This window comes from Triticum urartu, chromosome 6A (genome assembly GCF_056163025.1).
Source record: "Triticum urartu cultivar PI428250 chromosome 6A, HENAU_Tu73, whole genome shotgun sequence".
NCBI lineage: Eukaryota > Viridiplantae > Streptophyta > Magnoliopsida > Poales > Poaceae > Triticum > Triticum urartu.
The window spans coordinates 31581132-31601878 of NC_141878.1; the positions used below are offsets into that span (position 1 = coordinate 31581132).

At 48.3% G+C, this 20747-nt stretch overlaps 1 protein-coding gene and 1 pseudogene across 2 annotated transcripts; one reads left to right on the forward strand and one right to left on the reverse strand.

The window, feature by feature from the left end:
* The first annotated feature begins 825 nt into the window (after window positions 1-825).
* LOC125515771 (uncharacterized) lies at window positions 826-12051 on the forward strand. Of its 2 annotated transcripts, none has more exons than XM_087527530.1 (14): window positions 826-1116; window positions 1213-1470; window positions 2084-2258; window positions 2378-2429; window positions 2503-2676; window positions 9282-9379; window positions 9500-9558; window positions 9633-9675; window positions 10680-10771; window positions 10857-11095; window positions 11186-11345; window positions 11539-11620; window positions 11699-11746; window positions 11840-12051. In XM_087527530.1, the coding sequence occupies exons 1-14, from the start codon at window positions 898-900 to the stop codon at window positions 12049-12051; spliced, it is 1911 nt and encodes a 636-aa protein (XP_087383656.1). In that variant the 5' UTR covers window positions 826-897. The 2 variants fall into 2 exon arrangements, with proteins under 2 accessions (XP_087383656.1, XP_087383655.1); XM_087527529.1 differs by having other exon boundaries at window positions 2378-2428; window positions 2502-2676; window positions 11843-12051.
* Window positions 12052-19693: 7642 nt separating this feature from the next.
* LOC125516410 (uncharacterized) lies at window positions 19694-20395 on the reverse strand (annotated as a pseudogene).
* Window positions 20396-20747: the final 352 nt, after the last annotated feature.

Sequence of the window (20747 nt, forward strand, 5' to 3'; positions counted from 1 at the left end):
TGTATGTGTGCGCGCCGATGCAATGTGCCATTGCTGCAGTGCATGCGTGCATGAGTCAACTAGTGCTAGTGCATGCCTGAAGTGTGCGTGCTAGCCGTCGGTGGGAGTGCGTGCGCGCTGCCGGAAGGAGCCATGGAAGTCATACCTGCTTGTGCTTGGGGCGGAGGACACTAGGGACTGCGGCGAGCTTGGCGATGAACCTCGGGAGCGACGAAGACGACGTCCGCCGCGGCGCCGAACGGGCGCGTCTGCCGGCGGTGCCGAGAGAGAGAGAGAGCCATCCAACATCTGGTACGGCAAGGAGGACGACGACTTCGTCAGGTCATGGTGAGAGCGGCGGCGCACCGGGGAAAGTCAGGGGTGCCGGCATATCGTCCATGCACTCGCTAGGGTTAGTCAGAGGTGCTTCGTAGTGGGCTTGGGCTGTTCCGTAGGCTCCTTAGTGTATACACTGGGCTGCAAATTTCTTAAAAAAACTGGGCTGCTAAACGGGCCATCCGAGCTGGACCAAGCGGAAATAGGCTCGGCTCGGTCGCCGAACGAGTCGAATTTCACAGCTCGGCTCGACCTATATCCATGCCGGGCCGAGCTGAGTCGGGCCGAGCTGGAGCGAGTTTCGGGTCAAGCTAAAAATCTCGCTCGAGCGTCCAGCCCTAGCTGGAGCTGCACGGCGCCAAAAAAAATAAACTTTTAATGCGCGAAGCTTTTTTTGGACGCCTGTTGAAGATGCTCTCACCGTCCCTCCAAACCTGCATGCGTGCATGCATTCATGTGACCCGATCTCCACCTCACTCCACCACCAGTCCACAGCCCCAACCGCTTCGCTATAATTGCCTGCCGCGGCCGACCCTGCTCGCAGCACAGCACACAGCTGAAAGCCGCCCACACCTCATCTCCATGGCCGGCATGCTCTGCGTCGCCCTCCTCCTCACGTCCCTGATCTGGTCAGCCGCGCCCACGGCTGGCTCAGCCCGAGATGGCCGCCGGCAGCAGCTCACCGCGCTGCCGCCGAGGGGCTGGAACTCGTACGACTCCTTCTCGTGGATCATCGACGAGGCTGCGTTCCTCGACAACGCGCGGATCATGGCCAACAGGCTGCTCCCGCATGGATACCAGGTAGGTGACAATCCGGTCCATAGTTTCATAGATCATAAGACATTTTTTTCTCTGTTGCGGCATGACATAACATTAGATGATGCACCGTGCACGCAGTACGCAGTGATAGACTTCCTGTGGTACCGGAGGATCGCCGCCGGCTCGGGGGTGGGCGCGTACGGCTTCGACAGCATGGACCGGTGGGGGCGCCCGTACCCTGACCCCCGGAGGTTCCCGTCGGGCCGAGGCGGCGGAGGGTTCAGGCCGATCGCTGATAAGGTCCATGCCATGGGCTTGAAGTTTGGCATCCACCTCATGAATGGGATCAGCACCCAGGCCGTCAACGCCAACACGCCCATCCTCGACGCCCGCACGGTACTCCTCTCCATCTTGATTCCTTTTTTCTTTTCTTTTACTGTTACTTCTGAAGTAGTAGCTGTTTTTGTCTTTAGGTTTGGATTGCTTACCACATGTTTCACGTGGTCTTCTGGAATAGCTGAACTTTGCTTCGTCTTGAAGTTTTTTTGTAGTTATCATTTTGCAGTATCTTGATACAATCTTTAACGCCCAAAAATATATGAATATTTTCGTATGTTGCTATCTATCTATTCTCTAATTCTATAGATCACCATTCTTTCTAATTCTAGTATAAAAGAGCGAATTTTGGAGATCCAACGGATCTCACCCGCTCATCCATGTCCATCTAACAACCTATGTTGATTTGATGTTTAGTGCTAAACATGCTTAGCATGCTCAATATTACATTTACTTCCCCCCAAAAATATTATAATTACTTAGTATTATTACTATCCAATTATTATTGTTCGGTAATTATTACTATCCATCTCCTTACCTCTTAGAAAGTAAGATCGAGCATCGTCTTGAAATTTCTCATCATGACAGTAGTAGTTGCTTAAGCGGAGTAAGTTACCTTGTTAGAACCATAAAAGAAAAAGATCTTAGTGGGTTTTTTGCAATTTTTATTTAGGGAAAAGCCTATGTAGAGAATGGCCGACAATGGAGGACACGTGACATAGGCCTCACCCACAGGACATGTGCGTGGATGCCGAAAGGATTTATGAGTGTAAATACGTACCTTGGAGCTGGACGAGCATTCCTAAGGTCTCTCTACCGACAGTATGCCGACTGGGGCGTCGATTTCGGTAAACAAAACATCATACTAAATTTCAGCTATTATTCTGAATTTCAGAAGCGAATTGTAGTATAGAACTGAAAATCTCAGCAAATGGTAACATAATTCACAAAACTGTTCTGCTTGCAGTGAAGCTAGATTGCATCTTTGGCACGGATTATAGCCCGAAAGAGATTGTGACCCTCCATTCTAGAATTAGCTACATCAGAATTGGCGATCTATTGAGATCAATTAATGGGAAATACTACACATTGCGTTTTGCAGATCCTGAAAGAGCTTGAGAGACCAGTCGTCCTATCCATCTCCCCCGGAACCGCTGTCACTCCAGCATTAGCTGAGAATATCACACAACATGTTGACATGTACAGGGTAACAGGAGATGACTGGGACAGCTGGAAAGATGTTCGCCCACATTTCGATGTCGCCAGGTAGATTCCATTTAAACAGATTGTATCGATGGTGAAACTCCATTGCGTGTCAAATTTCCTGAGCTTTACAACATCTGTAACGATCAAGGGATTACGGTCGCTAAGTTTAAAAATGGTGTAGATGATAACTTTTTTCGAAGGCGCCTCCATCCTCCCTTGCTGGAGCAGTGAAGGAATATGAGTAATGTGGTATCCCTATGGCCGATCTCTGACGAACCTGACCAAATTGTGTGGTCCTTGGGGAGAAAGAACAAATTCTCTACCAAATCCATATATGAATACCTGGAACGAAACTTGGCTGGGTGTAACTACAAATGAATTTGGCAAGCCAAAATCCCGCTTAAGATTCAAATTTTCTTGTGGCAACTTTTTCAAGATTCTATTCTGACCAGGGATGTGATGAGGAGGCGAAATTGGCTGGGGAATCCCTCCTGTTCCTTTTGTGATAACAGAGAGACATCCCGACATCTCTTCTTCACATGCCCGGTTGCTAGGGTCATGTGGAGGACTGTGGGATGCGTGTTGGGCACGGACTGCTGTCCAAATAACATTTGGCAATATTTTTCCTGGTGCTATAGCTTCCTTCCAGAGGGAGAGAAGTTCTATACTTTTGGCTTAGCTGCACTTTGCTGGGCTATGTGGAATTGCCGAAACAGAACCACGTTTGAATTCAAGAAGTTGGGATCCCCTTTTAACGTGATTTATGTTGCTTGTGGTTGTTAGAATTGTAGTTATACACGGTCTTTTATATTGTATTGCCTTCTAATTGTACATATATTCTCTTATAAATATAATACAAAAGCCACCCCTGGAGGGTACGGCACTTCATCCAAAATATTCTAAACCTAATATGGTATCAGATTAGGTCGTGATTAACTCACGCTTCCGCCACCGCCGCTACAGCCGCCGCCGCTGCCGCGATGTCCTCCACTACCGCCCCCTCCTCAAGCTCCTCGTCTGGGTTTTCTCTTCCTGCAACCCTCTCGACGCTGCTTGCCGGCGTCACAACTGCTGCTGGGACGTCCGCGTTGTTCCCATCGTTCCCGATCGGGACGGTTGCTGCTGGCCCAATGTTCTCTCAGCTGCCGGGCCATGCTTTCTTCAACACCAACACCGTCACGCCGGCACTCCCCCTCACTGGGTCTGCCTCGTCCGCCATCATCAACCACGGAGGGCTCAACTCCCAGATCGGGCAGCTCCTGCCTAGCTACTCCAACGGACCTGCTGCATCGTCCATCGTCAACCACGGGGGGAGGGCCTATGCCAACTCCCAGATCGGACAGTCCATGCCTGCCTCGGCTCTACCCGACCTCGCAGTCCAGCCGGCAGGCGAGGCGCCTCTGCCGCCTCCGTTTCACTTCGGCCATCTTCTCACCATCAAGCTCTCGGCTGATAACTACCTCTACTGGCGTGCGCAGCTCCAACCTCTCCTTCGCAGCCATTATCTCGAGGGTTTTATTGATGGGACGTTGCCTTGCCCCGCGCAATTCGTCTCACAGACTACCACTGCCGGTACTCATGTCACGGTGCTCAACTCGGCGTACCGAGCCTGGATGGCCCAAGATCAAGCGATCCTCTCCGCCATCCGGTCCTCTCTCACCGACGCTGTGTCCGGCATGGTTCTCTTTGCCACCACGTCTCAGGATGCGTGGTCCATTCTTGATGGGAGTTTTGCATCTCAGTCCACAGCGCGCTCTATGGCGATTCGTGGTCAACTCCAGGATTTGAAGAAACGGGATCTCCCGGCCTCGGTCTACTTCAACAAAATCAAGTCTCTCGCCGATACGCTCACCTCCATTGGCAAACCGCTCGGCGATGAGGAGTTTACTTCATATGTGCTCAACGGTCTTGATAGTGACTATGACTCTCTTGTTGAGGCGGTCCATGGCCGTGAGACACCGATTGCTCCTCGCGATCTCTATGCTCGTCTTCTTGGAACGGAACAACGCATCGAGACTCGTCGGTCTGCAGAGGTCTACCATGATACTTCCTCTGTCAATGCGGCGTACCGAGGTGGCGCTCGCTCCAACTCTGGTGGTCGTCCCAACAACCGCACCACCGGCAAGCCACCTCTTCTTACTACCCCACCACAGCATCAGGCGCCGGCTACCAATGGCGCCAATGGTGGTCGCTAAGGAGGCCAAGGTGGCTCCTCTCGCTCGGGCTGTCCAGTGTGTGGCAACCAGGGCAACCGTCCTCCTTGTCAGTTGTGCGGCATTCCCGGTCACCTCGCCTCCCGCTGTCATAAACGCTTCAAGCGTGATTTTCTTGGCATTGGCAATGATGGGCGCAACAATGAGCATCAAGCAGCCATGGCGACACAAGGGCACACCTCTTCCTACCCGGTTGATCCTAGCTGGTACATGGACACCGGTGCTACGGACCATCTAACGAGCGAGCTCAACAAGCTTGGTGCGTATGAGCCCTACCAGGGCCATGACAAGGTTCATACAGCAAACAGGTCAGGTATGCATATCTCTCATATTGGTCAAACCTCTATTCCCACATCTACATCTCGTCAACTTCAACTCTCTAATGTTCTACGAGTTCCAACTGTCACGCGTAATCTTTTGTCTGTCCCTCGACTTACTTATGATAATAATGTCTCTGTTGAATTTCACCCTTTCTATTTTTTTATAAAGGACCGAGCAACACGGGACATACTTCTTAGAGGTCGCTATCGTGGTGGTCTCTACTCTTTGGATCTGCCACACATGTCTCAAGTCTTCAGTGGGGTTCGTGTTTCGTCGTCTCAGTGGCATTCCCGTCTTGGTCATCCGGCTACTCCAATAGTGCGTCATGTTCTTCATCGGCATGAACTTCCCATGGTGTCTAGTAATAAAGAAATAGCAGTGTGTGATGCCTGTCAACAGGGCAAGAGTCATCAGCTTCCGTTTTCTTCGTCGAGTCGAGTTGTCAATAACCCTCTAGAGATTGTGTTTTCGGATGTATGGGGCCCTGCCCAAACCTCTGTTAGTGGTCATAACTATTATGTCAGTTTCATTGATGCTTATAGTCGCTTTACATGGTTTTATCTTCTTAAGCGCAAGTCTGATGTGTTCAATATATTCATTCAGTTTCAATCACATGTTGAATGACTTCTCAAGCATAAAATTATACATGTTCAATCAGACTGGGGGGGGGGGTGAATATCGTAATCTCAACACTTTTTTTTCAGAAACTTGGGATTTCTCATCGTCTGTCTTGCCCTCATACACATCAGCAAAATGGTGCTGCTCAACGCAAACACCGTCATATTGTTGAAACTGGTCTAACCTTGCTTGCTCATGCTTCGGTTCCTTTACGTTTTTGGAGTGATGCCTTCTCTACTTCCTGTTTTCTTATTAACCGTCTCCCTACGCGTGTGCTTAATTTGAAAACTCCTCTTGAAGTCCTCCTTAACGAAGTTCCTAACTACACTTTTCTCAAGGTGTTTGGGTGTGCTTGTTGGCCACATCTCCGTCCCTACAATAGTCGTAAGCTTGAGTTCCGCTCAAAGAAGTGTGTTTTTCTTGGCTATAGTTCTCTTCACAAAGGCTATAAGTGTCTGCATGTACCCACTAATAGAGTCTATATCTCGCGTGATGTCATCTTTGATGAGAACTCTTTTCCGTTTTCCAATCTTTCCACATCATCTGACGTACCACAGTCCTTGCGTCCCACCAATTTTTCTTCTGACCAATTTGAAGATGTTGCATACTCGCCTCTTTTGTTGTCTAATCATGGTGCAGGTACTAGTCGCGGTGCTCGACTTGAACTTCTGGATGATTTGGACTCTCAAAACAGTCCTATGTGCAACATGCGTACACATGCACGTAGTCCCATCCATGCTGATGGCACCGGCATGTCACAGGAGCCTGGGCACTCCTTGTCGTGCGGGTCTTCCCCGCCTGGGACACCGACTGGCCCGCCCCCGCATGGGGCCTCATCGCCAGCTAGGTTGCCCCCACACGGGGCCTCCTCACCAGCTGGGACGCCCAGACCTCGGGCCTCCTCGCCTGCTGGACCATCCACGCCTGGGCCTTCGTCACTCGTTGGGTCGCCACCGCCTCGACTGTCCACTTCAGCTGAGCAGTCTGCACATGGGACCTGGTCACCGCATGTGATGCCTGAGTCGTCGCCTGGTGTTTCTTCTGGTGATTCGTCCGGTATTTCATCTCCAGTTGCCATGCCTGCTCCATCTCCTGTACAAGCAACAATGCCACCACCTGCTCCGGCTCCTGTGATCTCAATACCTCACACTCGCAGTCGCAGTGGCGTTTTTTGTCCCAAGAAGCGTACTGATGGCACGGTTGCCTGGCTTGCAACCTGTATGGCTCATGCAGTCTCGGATCCCACGTCTGAACCCCGACATTATCAAGCTGCTATGAGTATTCCACACTGGCGGACTGCCATGGAACAAGAGTACCATGCTCTACTTCAAAATAAAACATGGCGTTTGGTTCCTCCTCCTCCTGGTGTTAATATCATTGACTCCAAATGGGTGTTTAAAGTGAAGAAGCATTCTGATGGATCCATTGAGCGCTACAAGGCACGTCTGGTTGCTAAAGGTTTCAAACAACGCCATGGTCTTGACTATGAGGATACTTTCAGTCCAGTTGTCAAACCCACTACCATCCGTCTCTTGTTATCTCTGGCAGTTACACGTGGCTGGTCTCTCCGACAATTAGATGTCCAGAATGCTTTTCTTCATGGTGTATTAGAGGAGGAAGTTTATATGAGGCAGCCCCCAGGTTTTGTTGATTCTGATCATCCTCATCACCTTTGTCGCTTGGACAAAGCACTCTATGGTCTGAAGCAGGCTCCCGGTGCTTGGCATGCTCGTCTTGCGACTGCTCTCCATGCTCATGGTTTTGTTCCATCGACGGCTGATACATCATTGTTCCTTTTCCAGCACTCCGATGTCACCGTCTATCTTCTGGTTTATGTTGATGACATCATTCTTGTTAGTTCCTCGGTGCATGCTGCTGATCGTCTTCTGTCAGCTCTTCGTTCTGAGTTTGCTATTAAGGACCTTGGAAAGCTTCATTATTTCCTAGGATTGGAGGTTGCTCACACTTCTGATGGACTTTACCTCACTCAGAAGAAGTATTCCTTGGACCTCTTACGTCGTGTTGGTATGCTCAAGTGCAACCCCTCCTCCACACCCATGTCTGCTACTGACAAGCTTTCTGCTGTTCATGGTGATCTTCTATCTCCTGATGATGCTACTGCGTATCGTAGTCTTGTTGGTGGCCTACAGTATCTCACTATCACCAGACCAGATATTGCCTTTGCGGTCAATCGTGTTTGCCAATATCTGCATGCACCTCGCGACTCACATCGTACAGCAGTCAAGCGCATACTTCGTTATGTTCGCCTGACAGCCTCTTATGGATTGCATCTTCGGCCTGCTACCTCTGGCGTTCTTTCTGCTTTTTCCGATGCAGACTGGGCAGGCAATCCTGATGATCGGCGATCCACGGGGGGATATGCAGTCTTTTTTGGCTCTAACTTGATTGCTTGGAGTGCCCGCAAGCAGGCCACGGTATCTCGCAGCAGTACAGAGGCTGAGTATAAGGCTGTGGCTAATGCAACTGCAGAACTTATTTGGGTACAGTCTTTGCTTCGTGAGCTGCGAGTACCTCAGCGACAGCCACCGATTCTTTGGTGTGATAATATTGGCGCTACATACCTTTCTTCCAATCCGGTATTTCATGCGCGAACAAAACACATCGAGGTTGATTACCACTTTGTCAGAGAACGTGTTGCACAGAAACTACTCCAGATCAAGTTCACCTCCTCTAAAGATCAACTTGCAGACATCTTCACCAAGCCGTTGCCATTACCTTTGTTTGAGAACTGTCGGCACAATCTCAACATGCGGAACACAGTTGAGATTGAGGGAGGGTGTTAGAATTGTAGTTATACACGGTCTCTTATATTGTATTGCCTTCTAATTATACATGTATTCTCTTATAAATATAATACAAAAGCCACCCCTGGAGGGTACGGCACTTCATCCAAAATATTCTAAACCAAATAGTGGTTATATCACATATTGGGCAGGTCTGATGAGGGGCGAAGATCGTGAAGCAATGGAGTGTGGAGCTAAGATGCTGAGGATCAATGCCTCGAACATGATGCGTATCTGCGCGGCGCCAGGGGGAGGATGCAACTGAAAGATGCGGATGGCAGAAGAGAAGCTCCGCTACATCCCGTTTCCTCCTGATCGCGGTTCATCTGTCTCGGATTTACCTTTTGGGGTCCTGGTGTCTGGTGGTGTGTGTGGTATTCAGCTCCTGCGTGAGCATAAAACTTTGATCAGCCTGTTGCTTTTATGTGCGTGTAGTGGTTATGTTGGTGTCACTGGGTTTTCCCCCGCGGTGAACTGCCCGATGACGGGTGTTCATCGTGGGTTTCCCAGGGATGCTTGAACTCGCGTTCCCCTTTCTTTGGTCTCCTGGGTAGTTGTTGAACTGTTGTATTTCCGTTATGAAAGTAATGGAAAGGGGTTACGCCCGGTTCAAAAAAAAAAAACAATTCTAGATATATTATAATTGTAATTTCTAGTAAAATTTGGTTTATTTTATCTTCTTTTTAACCCCGGATCATATAATACATAGATCGTTTGCTGCTGCGAATAAGATTGGAGCCCCCGGATTGCGAGGGAGGTCTTGGCCAGACTTAGACATGCTTCCATTTGGCTGGCTTACTGATGCAGGTGAACATCCATATCATAACTTCGTGGCACTTTCCTTTTGTAATGCACGACTCGGTTCTACTTTTCATGTGCATCGGTGTGACTAATTGCTCGAAAATGTTTGATCTTTCTCTCATACAGGTGCTAATCAGGGCCCTCACAGAACCACTAGCCTTACATTTGACGAACAAACAACACAGGTTTGCAGTTGAAGCAACTTCTTTGTTTCCAAGTTGGAACCCAAAGGCTGAAACCTTTGGACACATTTTTGCAGATGGTACTTTGGTCAATGGCTAAATCACCACTCATGTATGAAGGCAGAGGCGGAGCCAAAATTTCTCGAAGCCTAGGGCTAAAGCTAAACCACTATAAATAATGCCAAATATCACAACCTAAAGAAAATAAAATGCCAAATACTCTACGTACCAATGCATGTTAGAAGTACTCCACCACACATTCAGATTAAGAATAGAATATGAATTTCTTATTACCATAAGAGCAAATTTAATAAATATCTCATCAATATAACAAAGTGCATCATTACAAACAGTCGTACCAAATTAATGAAGGCTTGTCTCATTTGAGGCCATCGTTTCTTCACAAGCAATAATAGGACCCGAAGCTGTAACATAAAGTTGAGTATTTAAAATCAAGAACTAGACATAGACAAGTCATTGCTCATATGAAATTTTGGGAAGCAAGAAAATAATATACCATGATCATAAAAAACTGTCCGGGTCCTCTCCATCTTGGATTTCTATTTTCCCCCTGTTAACAAAGAACGACGGAATAAAATTGAGTAAGCAATACAATTTAACATCACCAATTCATTGATTTCAGCTGATAAAAAGGAACTAGGGGGAAATATTAGATGATACGACAAACCTAGGTATTTAGCATTATCTTTTCAATCGGGTGTGGATCACAGGTGATGAGGCATGGAGAGTGCTTTATTCAAACGACGCGATAGATCCGCGGTTCCGAGCGCCGGCCGCCTGGGCGAGCGTCTGCTGGACTCAAACAGTCGAGAGAGATGGCGGCGCATCGTGAGACTTTTCAGTCGATCTACCGAGACGAAGCGTGAGGATCGGAGCGATCTTGCGTCGTGGCTGCTGGCGATTTTTGGAGCGATCTGGGCAAGGCGCTAGCAATTTTTGGAGCGATCGTCCAAACTGGAGAGCTCGGTGGGCTGAGGCCTGGGGCTGGGCCTCTACAAGTGTACTAATATATGGGAAAATTCCTGCTGGGTAGCCTACTACATGGGCCACGCCTAGGGCTATAGCCCCATTTGCCCTAGGCCCAGTTCCGCCCCTGTATGAAGGGGACTTGAGGCATCTTGATGATCGCACATTCAATCTAATTACCCACCCTACTCTACTGAAGATAAATCACCACACTAGAAACAACATGGAGGTGAACTAAATATTAGTTGGAGTCCTGAGATTCCTGCTGCAACATATACTGAACAACGAGCTAACCTGTGGGTATTTTTTTTCAGTTTGGTTATATTCATAGTGAGAGGGCTTCAAAGCCAGATGAACAATCCGGTCGCTCAAAGTCCGGCTATCCGATGGACGTGACAAACAATGGTGGAAATGTTCTTGGTCTCGGTACATGCAGCGATAGGAGCGCCAGTGGATGGTACAGTATCTCAAAAGATCACATTTGCAGAAGCTATGGAATCCAGAACGGCAATGCATCATTCTGCATATCCAAAGCGAAACTTCTGCCAACATCGTAAGTGCCCAGCGACAAAGTAATTCATGAAAGTAAGCAGTACTAATGTTTTGACTTGTATGTATGATCCACACATATTATGTTATACAGAGATGGAGTTACCATGAGCAATGGGGAAGACCTAGCAAAGTTTCATTTGGCAGGTATTGACAATGAGGATAATTGCTTGGATGCATCTGTCAGTCCATGGCGAACAAGCTCAGGGAGCCAAACTCCCATGTTCTCGGCCTGCGAACGGCATACAAAGCAGGTAAGTTCAGCCCACACATTGATATCCTGGTAAGAGAAACGGGATCCATGTAGAGTGAGGCTGAAATGCAGAAATTTGTGGAGCATTTGTGTCATGAAATTGCTATTTAGCTGCCATAATAACCAAAAAATGGACTAACTTTGGAAATGAACTTAAGTCATGGTTGATCATTTTTTGTCGATAACAATGGCAGGCCTGGGAGCTAACAGAGAATGGACAGCTTGTAAGCAGTTACTCAGGATTGTGTGCTACAATGCGGTCCAGCAAGGAAGGAGGTACAAGTTACTCTACACCGATTCACCATAAATTAATCGCTATTTTTACCTAAGTAACACTTTTGTTTGATACAACAGAGAATGAAACTACCGGAGCACGAGCATGGACAGCAATTGGAGACAAAGGTACATTTATCTGAGCAGCATGCTTCTTTGCCAATGCACACTTGGCGAATAAGCGTCCCTTTTCTTTGGCTGATTCTTCTTCTTGCATGGAAGCAGGAGAGATCTACGTGGCCATCTTCAACCTCGACAGTGCGAGGAGGAAGATCACTGTAAGCGTGCCAGATCTAGAAAAGGTTGTCGGGAGAAAGTTGGCAAGGTGCACCTGCACTGACGTCTGGAGTAGAAAGAGATGGAGTGTGATGAAGGGGGGCATCTCAACGGTGGTGGCCTCACATGGCTCCATGTTGTTTGAAATCCAGTGTTGAGGTCTCTCTAATAATGTTCACCAGTTCAACTTGGAAGCATAGAATGATTGGGGTGTAAATTCTCTAGTTGTTTGTAGATCCTTTGAAGAACATACTTCTAATAAGGTAAGCATTTTAATTGATATTAGCAATGTGTTTGTGTAGTGCCTGTATTGACAAAGTAGACAAATGAAAGTATTCTAGACGTATAATTTCCGTAAACACCTTTTCAAAAAATATTTTCCGTAAACTGGGCATGCATAGTTGAAAATTTTATCCTGGAACCCACTAATAAACAAAAAAAATTGTCATATGAACCTTGAAAGCAAGCCCATCAAATATCCATCTTCCAATTTCAGTTCAAATCAATATAGAGATATTGGTAAAAATTGTGACTATAGTATCCAAGAAAGCACAAAAGCAAATCTAAAAATCACAACAAAAATGTATCACATGCGACGCTAAATTTTAGACCATTACGACCAATCAAGCTGGACACAACCCAGATCACATCTATTCAAGATATTACCTGCAGCATAACAAGCTCAGAGTTCTAAAAACACTACCAAACTGATGTAACTTCACAAACCAGCATAACAAGCTCACAGCCAATGTTCTAGAAACACTACCAAAGTGATGTAACTTTACAAGTCAGCATAACAGTGTCACAGCCTATGATCTAAAAACACTACCAAAGTGATGTCACTTCACAAGTCCGCATAACAAGCTCCCAGCCTATGTTCTAAGAGCATCTCCAGCCGTTGGCCCACCAGGGGGCGCCTAAAATCGTCGCCTGGGGGCTAGCCGGCGCAAGAAAGGGCCTGGGGCGAGTTGGTCCCCAGTCGTCGGCCTCAGGGCCGTCCCCAGAGGCGTCTAATTTAAAAAAAAAAACGTTCGGCGAAGTTCGGTTAAACACGACTAAATTTTGGCAAACTTTGGCATATATTAGACATGTTTGCGACACGCTACATAGCAAATATAACTAAAAAAAGAAATCGCTGAACGCCGAGTAGTCACCGTCGTTGCCGCCATCCTCGCCGCCACCGCCGTCGTCGGCCTTCTCCTCCTTGACGCGGTCGTCCCTGCTGGACCCCTGCCCGGCGTCACCATGGCGGACTGGTGGCGATAGCGGTGGCGCGTCGTCATCGCCGCTGTCGTCGAGGACGACGACTCCTCCTTTGTCGCGGCCCCAGCGGCGCTGCTCGAAGCGCCACAGGGCGGCGCACTGGCGCTTCCTCTCCATCTTCAAGAAGTCCTCGCGCGCCCATTTCAGGGCCGCCTCGTCATCGAGCTCCACGTCGCCGTGCTCCGTCTTCACGGCGGGGAGCCCCGGCTCCGTTTTCACCGGCGTGAGCCCCGACTCCGTCTTTGGCTTGAAGAAGCGCGGAGGAGCCGACGAGGAGGTGCGCCGGCCGCCCTCGTTGATGACGATGCCGGCGCTGTGAGTGCGCCGGCCGAGCGGCGTCTCCGCCGGGGGCTCGGCCTTGACGTCGAGAAGCGCCGGAGAGCCGGAGGAGTGGGAAGAAGATCGTGAGGAGGAGTGCGAGGAGGAGCCGAACCTCCTGGACATCCATTGCCCGACGCGTCGGCGGTGGGCGGGGGCGACCGCCGGGGGAGGGTATGCAAGCGGCGGGTTGTTGCCGCCCTCAAGGTGCGTCAGCACGCCCTCGAGCGTGCGGCCGGGGACGCCCCACCACACGTGGTGTCCCTCGCTGTTCTTTGTGCCGTCCATCACCCGCGCCCTGTTGGTGGATGCCAGCCTTTGCTCCTGACGGCGCTCGAAGTATGCCGCCCACGCCGCGTGGTTGTCGGCGGCGTACTGGGGGAGGGCAAGCTGCTCGTCGGTGAGGGAGGCACGCACGAGCTCTACCTCGACGGCGAAGTAGGGGGCGCGCGCCACGGCGTCGGGCAGGGGGGGAATGGGCACTCCCCCGTTGCTGAGCCTCCACCCCGTCGGCCCGGCGCGCATGTCCGGCGGCGTCGGGATGTTGGCCTCGAACAGCAGCCACGACTCCTGTTCGCGGAGCGAGCGGCGGCCGAAGCCGTTGGTCGCCGCCTCGTCGCCGAGGAAATGCTCGGTCATCGCCGGGGCTGTCGGAGTGCTCGGAGGCGGCGCACGGGAGAGGGAGGACTCGGCGGCGGCGCACGGGAGAGGGAGAGCTCGGCGGGCTAGGGCTGGTGTGGCCAGAGGCGAGGGAGCCCACTGGCTTATATAGCCGCGCCCGTGTGTACGCGTGCGCGGGAGGGGAGGCGTCGCCACGCCACCCCTTGACACGCCGCCCGTGAGGAATCAATGGCAAGGCTGACCGGCGGCTGCAGCGCAGCAGCCTTGGCATTGATTCCCGCGAGAACCGAGGCGATGAGGACGACGAAGCGCCGGTCTCGCTGACTCGGCGGGCCCATGGCTGCTTCGCGCCAAAACAACTCGCCCCGGCGCCCCCGGGCACCCCCAGCGCGCCGGGTTCGGCTTGAGTCCGCCGGTGCTGATTTCGGCCCAGGCCGGCGAAAATCAGGCACCTGGGCCGCGACTGGGCTGTTTTTTCGACGCCGGCGCGAAAAAATCGCCTAGGGAGGCCTTTCTGGGGGCGCGGCTGGAGATGCTCTAAAACGCTTACCAAAGTGATGTAACTTCACAAGTAAATCGAATAGGCCTAAAAGGAAAATGTAACTTAGTGCCTAAGCAGGCTCCTTCACGGATGACGAACCAGGTGAATACTACAACCAATCTTTCGTATAAAAAATGCCTCGACATCCTCGACATCCCCGAGGTTGATGATATGCAGCAGCGGTGCGCTATGAGGGCGGCCAAGCTTCAGGAAGCTGCTTTATCATCTGGTATGTCCGTCAACTTATCTAATTCCTTATTGCATTTTTCTAATGAAGAGATTATAAATAATGCAAACCAATTAGGAGTTTCACTAGGTGATACAGATAATGAGATTACCAATTCGGTGAATGATCTATTAGATTTGGAGGCGGAACGTGCCTTAGAGGTTATTCGTAATCTTGCAGCAGTTAAACCTATGAATGATGATGAGATTGATGCGTTAGGGGTTAGAGTGCTCGATAATCTGTGTGCGGATCTAGCACCCCCCATTCATGACTCTGAGGAAGATGATGTACCTCTAGAGAATGAGGCTAGCAATATATGTGAACCCGGTTATGAGGACCGGGTGACTGAGCCTAGTAAACCTAAGCCTAAGTGGAAACGGAAGATCTATCCAGATTCCGCAGTTTGTAGGAGTGCTAGGATTCGAGTTACTAAAAAATTCCATGATGAACTATGAGAGGAATTTTTTGGAATAGCAGAGGTCTGAAGGACTTGGCTAAAAGAAGATTCCTAGCTGAGGCAGCTCTAGAGCAGGGGTTAGATTTTGTTGCTCTATCGGAGACGGGTAGAGATAACTTTGCGCCCCAGTTTCTCTCTTCTCTTGTGGGTGGTATTGATTTCGATTGGCATTGCCTCCCTCCGCGAGGAAGATCGGGTGGTATCTTACTAGGTGTGAGATGCGATTCGCTTGAAGTCCGAAGTGTCGTGATGGGAGACTTCGCGGTAAAGTTTCGAGTCAGGTCTAGGGTAGATGGTTTTAACTGGGCTTTGGTGGCGGTTTATGGTGCCGCACAGCCTGAACTTAAAGCGGAGTTTCTGGCGGACCTTGTTCGAATCTGTGGGTCAGAACAGCTTCCAATTTTAGTTGGAGGTGATTTCAATATCATCAGGAGGAGAGAGGAGAAGAACAATGATAACTTTGATGGCAGATGGTCGTTTATGTTCAACACCATTATTGAAAGCTTGGATCTGAGAGAGATAGAGCTTTCTGGGAGAAAGTTCACCTGGGCTAATGCTCTACCAAACCCAACCTATGAAAAACTTGATCGAGTACTTGCGAGCGTGGAGTGGGAACAAAAGTTCCCTCTGGTTACGGTGCAAGCTCTTTCGAGGGGAATATCTGATCACACCCCATTGTTCGTAGACTCAGGGAGCCGAACCATGAGGGTAACAAGAATACCTTCTCCTTCGAGATGTCTTGGTTTGAACGTGAGGGGTTCTTGGACTTGATCGCCAGGGAATGGGATAGAGGTGTAGGAGGCAAGAATGCGATAGAGCGTTGGCAGAATAAGATTAGGCATTTAAGAAGTTTCTTACGGGGTTGGGCTAAGCACCTCAGTGGTGTGTATAAGATTGAAAAGGATAGACTCCTTATTCTTATACAGGCCCTGGACATACAGGCCGAAGTCAATATCTTGTCGCCAGCTCAGCTTCAGGCTAAAAATGAGGCGGAGAAGAGGCTGAAAGAACTGCTTCGCGAAGAAGAATTGAAGTGGGCTTTGCGTGCCAAAGTCCGCAAAGTGGTCCAAGGGGATGCGAACACTCAGTTCTTCCATTTGATAGCTAATGGCAAGCACAGAAAGAAGCGTATCTTTCAGCTTGAGCAAGACGAGGGCACTACTTTAGGTCAGGATAACCTAAAAACATATATTATCGACTATTATAAGCAGTTATTTGGACCTCCGGAGGATAATTGTGTGTCCCTCGATGAGTCCAGGACTGAGGACGTACCTCGGCTATCAGCTGCTGATAATGACATTCTGGTTGCCCCGTTTTCGGAGAAGGAGGTTTTTGATGCTATTGCACAGATGAAAAACAACAAGGCTCCCGGACCAGATGGATTCCCGGCAGAGTTCTATAAAAAGTGCTGGCACATTATTAAGGGGGATTTACTACCTATGTTCCATGATCTGTTTTCCGGACAGCTTCAATTATTTCACTTGAATTTTGGGACTATCACACTGCTTCCTAAGAAGACGGATGCTGTGAGAATTGAGCAATTCAGGCCGATCTATCTCCTCAATGTTAGTTTCAAAATTTTCACCAAGGTCGGGACTAACAGACTCACACAGATTGCGCATTCTGTGGTGCAACAGTCCCAAACTGCTTTCATGCCGGACAGAAATATCCTTGAAGGGGTGGTCGTCCTGCATGAAACACTCCATGAAATCCATTCCAAAAAATTAGATGGTGTAATTTTTAAGGTGGATTTCGAGAAAGCGTACGATAAGGTCAAATGACCATTCCTCCAACAGTCATTGCGTATGAAAGGTTTTGATGAGGCCTGGCGCCGACAGGTTGAATCATTTACGCAAAAAGGTAGTGTGGGAATTAAAGTTAATGATGACACAGGTCATTACTTCCAGACACATAAAGGCCTCAGACAAGGAGATCCGATGTCCCCTATCTTGTTTAACATTGTGGTGGATATGTTAGCAATCTTGATAGGAAGGGCTAAGGAAAATGGTCAAGTAGGTGGATTGGTACCTCATCTTATTGATGGAGGTGTATCCATCCTTCAGTACGCTGATAATACAATCATCTTCATGGAGCATGACTTGGTCAAGGCTAGAAATATGAAGCTTGTGTTATGCCTTTTCGAACAATTGACCGGGTTAAAGATTAACTTTCATAAGAGCGAGCTGTTCTATTTTGGTAGGGCCAAAGATGAACAGGATGCTTATAGGCAATTGTTTGGGTGCGAGTTGGTAGAGTTACCCTTCTCCTACCTGGGGATTCCAATCCACCATCGTAGGCTGACAAACAGAGAGTGGAAGTGCATCGACGACCGATTTGAGAAGAAACTGAGCTGCTGGAAGGGTAAGCTCATGTCATACGGAGGCCGATTAATCCTGATTAATTCGGTGCTCACGAGCATGGCAATGTTTCTCCTATCGTTCTTTGAGGTCCCAGTTGGTGTTAGGAAGAGACTGGACTTCTATCGATCGCGTTTCTTTTGGCAGGGTGATGAGCTTAAAAGAAAATATCGGCTTGCTAAATGGGATATCATCTGTAGACCAAAAGACCAAGGGGGTCTAGGTATTGAGAATCTAGAAGTTAAGAATAAATGCCTGCTTAGCAAGTGGCTGTGGAAGCTCTCATCGTAGACTGATGCTATGTGGGCTCAAATCCTTCGCAGCAAGGACCTCCAGACAAAAACTCTGTCCCAGGTTACAGTCAGGCCGACCGATTCGCCTTTCTGGAAAGGCCTGATGAAAGTCAAACAGGCCTTATTTAATAGGACGAAGTTTGTGATTGGAAACGGCTCGAGTACACGTTTCTGGGAGGATACTTGGCTTGGCGGGACACCCCTGGCCATCCAATATCCGTCTTTGTACCGCATTGTTCAACGACGTGAGGTATTCGTCGCATCGGTCTTTCAGTCTACCCCCCTTAATATCTAGTTCCGACGAACGCTAGCGGGCAACCGTTGGGAAGAATGGCTCCGTCTAGTTAGGAGACTGATGGACGTCCAGCTTTCCCAACAACCCGATGAATTGCGCTGGAAATTGACTAAGTCTGGAGTATTCACGGTTAAATCAATGTATATTGATGTTATTAATTCGAACTCCATTCCTACGTCTAAGCATGTTTGGGATGTCAAAGTTCCTTTGAAAATAAAAGTGTTTATGTGGTTTGTCCACAAACAAGTTATTTTAACTAAGGACAACTTGATAAAGCGTAATTGGACAGGACCTACTAGGTGTAGTTTCTGCGATCGGGATGAGACTATCAAACACCTCTTTTTTGATTGCCCGTTGGCCAAGGTACTTTGGCAGACAGTCCACATTGCTTTTAATATCAATCCACCGAATTTTGTTAATGCGTTATTTGGGACTTGGCTTAATGGGATTGAGCCTGGTTTAGCGAGACATATTCGGGTTGTAGTTTGTGCTTTGCTGTGGACTATCTGGACTTGCAGAAATGATTTGGTCTTTATCAGAATATCATGTATACATTTTTTGCAGGTCATATTCCGAACTACGGCACTGATCCGTTCGTGGTCGCTACTCACCCAGACGGAGGCCAGGGAGCATTTGGTTACTGGATCTTTCCGCTGGGAGATGGTAGCTCGGGATATCTTCAACCGGTTTGGATGACGGTCATGTAATAGGATAGGTACTTAGTTTCCCTATCTAGTTTGAGCCGGCCGGTTGTGGCATCTTGTCCTGGCTAGTTGGTGTTTCTAGCCTTTATTTGGCTCTGTGTGAGCTTTCTGTATTTTTTTTTACTTTTGGAGACCTTTGGAACCATGTTGGTACTTCTTTATTTGGTTAATAACATGGCCGTATGCATCGTTCTGATGCAGAGGCCGGGGAATCCCCCTTTTCGAAAAAAAAACATCCTGGGGCATCATTGAGAGCATTGGGTACTCGACAAATTTTGATGTACATGGGATTATGGTTTATTCCAAATGTTGATCTAGCCCATAACAAACTGTTAAACACGTGACACCGTTTCTCTGAAGACAGCCAAGATTGTCAGTTGTTACAACAGTTATAGCAAGACCACTGATGAAACAAAACTGATAATGTGATTTTATAACACAACTATGAAATTTAGAAGCCACCCTTGCCAAAGTACAGACAAAAGAAGGGTATCTTGGAAGTTGAATGGGATGAGATGACTCCAGTACCATATGGTTCAATTGTTTTTGGTGAATTTACATGAGAAATATTCCTAAAATTTCAACCCCAACATATAAGATGCTTCGAATTCAAGCAACCAATTACATGGATGGCCTTTTCCTAGGATATCACATGGTACAAGCAACTGAAACACATTCTACTATGAAGCAGTTCAGAACGGAGTACCCTACCAAGAATCTACCTATCAGAAGCTTAACTCTGGCTTACTTGACGTAGCTGTTTCTGAATTGCTTTGTGTGTTTGGCTTGCTTGCGAAGTTTGAATTGGGTAATATCCTTTGTCCTCAGAAGTGTCAACTTCTTCCAAAGCTCGTAACGTCGGCTTGCTTGAACAAGCCATTTCTGAATTGCTTGCAGAATTTCTACTTGACTCTCTTGCAGAGTTTGAGGGTTGGCGGAGGATACAAATACTTCTAGAGCATCAAGGAAAATCTTTTTATTCAGAATAATACCTTGCATATTCATTTGCTGGAACAACTTCCGGACAAACATCTTATCATTCGCCCTGGTGTATGCCTTGTAATGCAACCTATGTGGAAGCATTGGACACTACACCAGCCGATCTGCTTCCAGAGGCAAGCGGTTCATGCACTAGGCATCAAGCATTGCGTTCAACGAAGATAGATGCATAGTACTTTGTGAGCTTATGAGCTCATCAAGTATCTGTTGGATCTTTGAGACGCAATCACAATACCGTACACTCTTCCCGAGCTACAAAAAACCACTCTCTTGGTTTTGAATCCTGATTCGTCCAGCTTCTCAAGTACAGACTCAACTTTATCTCTAAGACTTGCTTTCCCATAGTTTGTTATCATGGAATTAAACGTCAAGTGGGTAGGCCTCTCCTTGGATCGCAATAAACTCTTGGATACACTACTTGCTTCCATACACACCAATACGGGTTGTACGTCACAATATTCAGCTGGTATATCTCCATTCCCTCAAGAGGATGTTGTACGTCACAATATTCGGCAAGTATCTCTCCAAGTCTCCATGCCCTTCATCTTGTCAAAATAGCTGAGAGCTTTCATGAAAGCATTACTCTTATCTAGTGAATGCATATGAGCACCGACTAGGGAATTGTATACCAAAGTGTCCGGCTTGCACCCGCTGTTGCACATCTCAAAGAAGAGCCACATGACCATCCGTATCTGCCCCTCTTTTTCCATCACATATATCTGCTTAGAATAGATGTTGTTATCCGCAACTTACGACCGCTGCTTCTGCATCCACCTGAAA

Bases quoted from the DNA above. Each gene is read 5' to 3' on its own strand.
- LOC125515771 (XM_087527530.1), top strand. From the start codon at position 898: ATGGCCGGCATGCTCTGCGTCGCCCTCCTCCTCACGTCCCTGATCTGG. The intron at 9,380-9,499 runs GTGAACATCCAT...TCTCTCATACAG, and splicing joins TGGCTGGCTTACTGATGCAG to GTGCTAATCAGGGCCCTCAC. The intron at 11,621-11,698 runs GTACAAGTTACT...TTGATACAACAG, and splicing joins GCGGTCCAGCAAGGAAGGAG to AGAATGAAACTACCGGAGCA.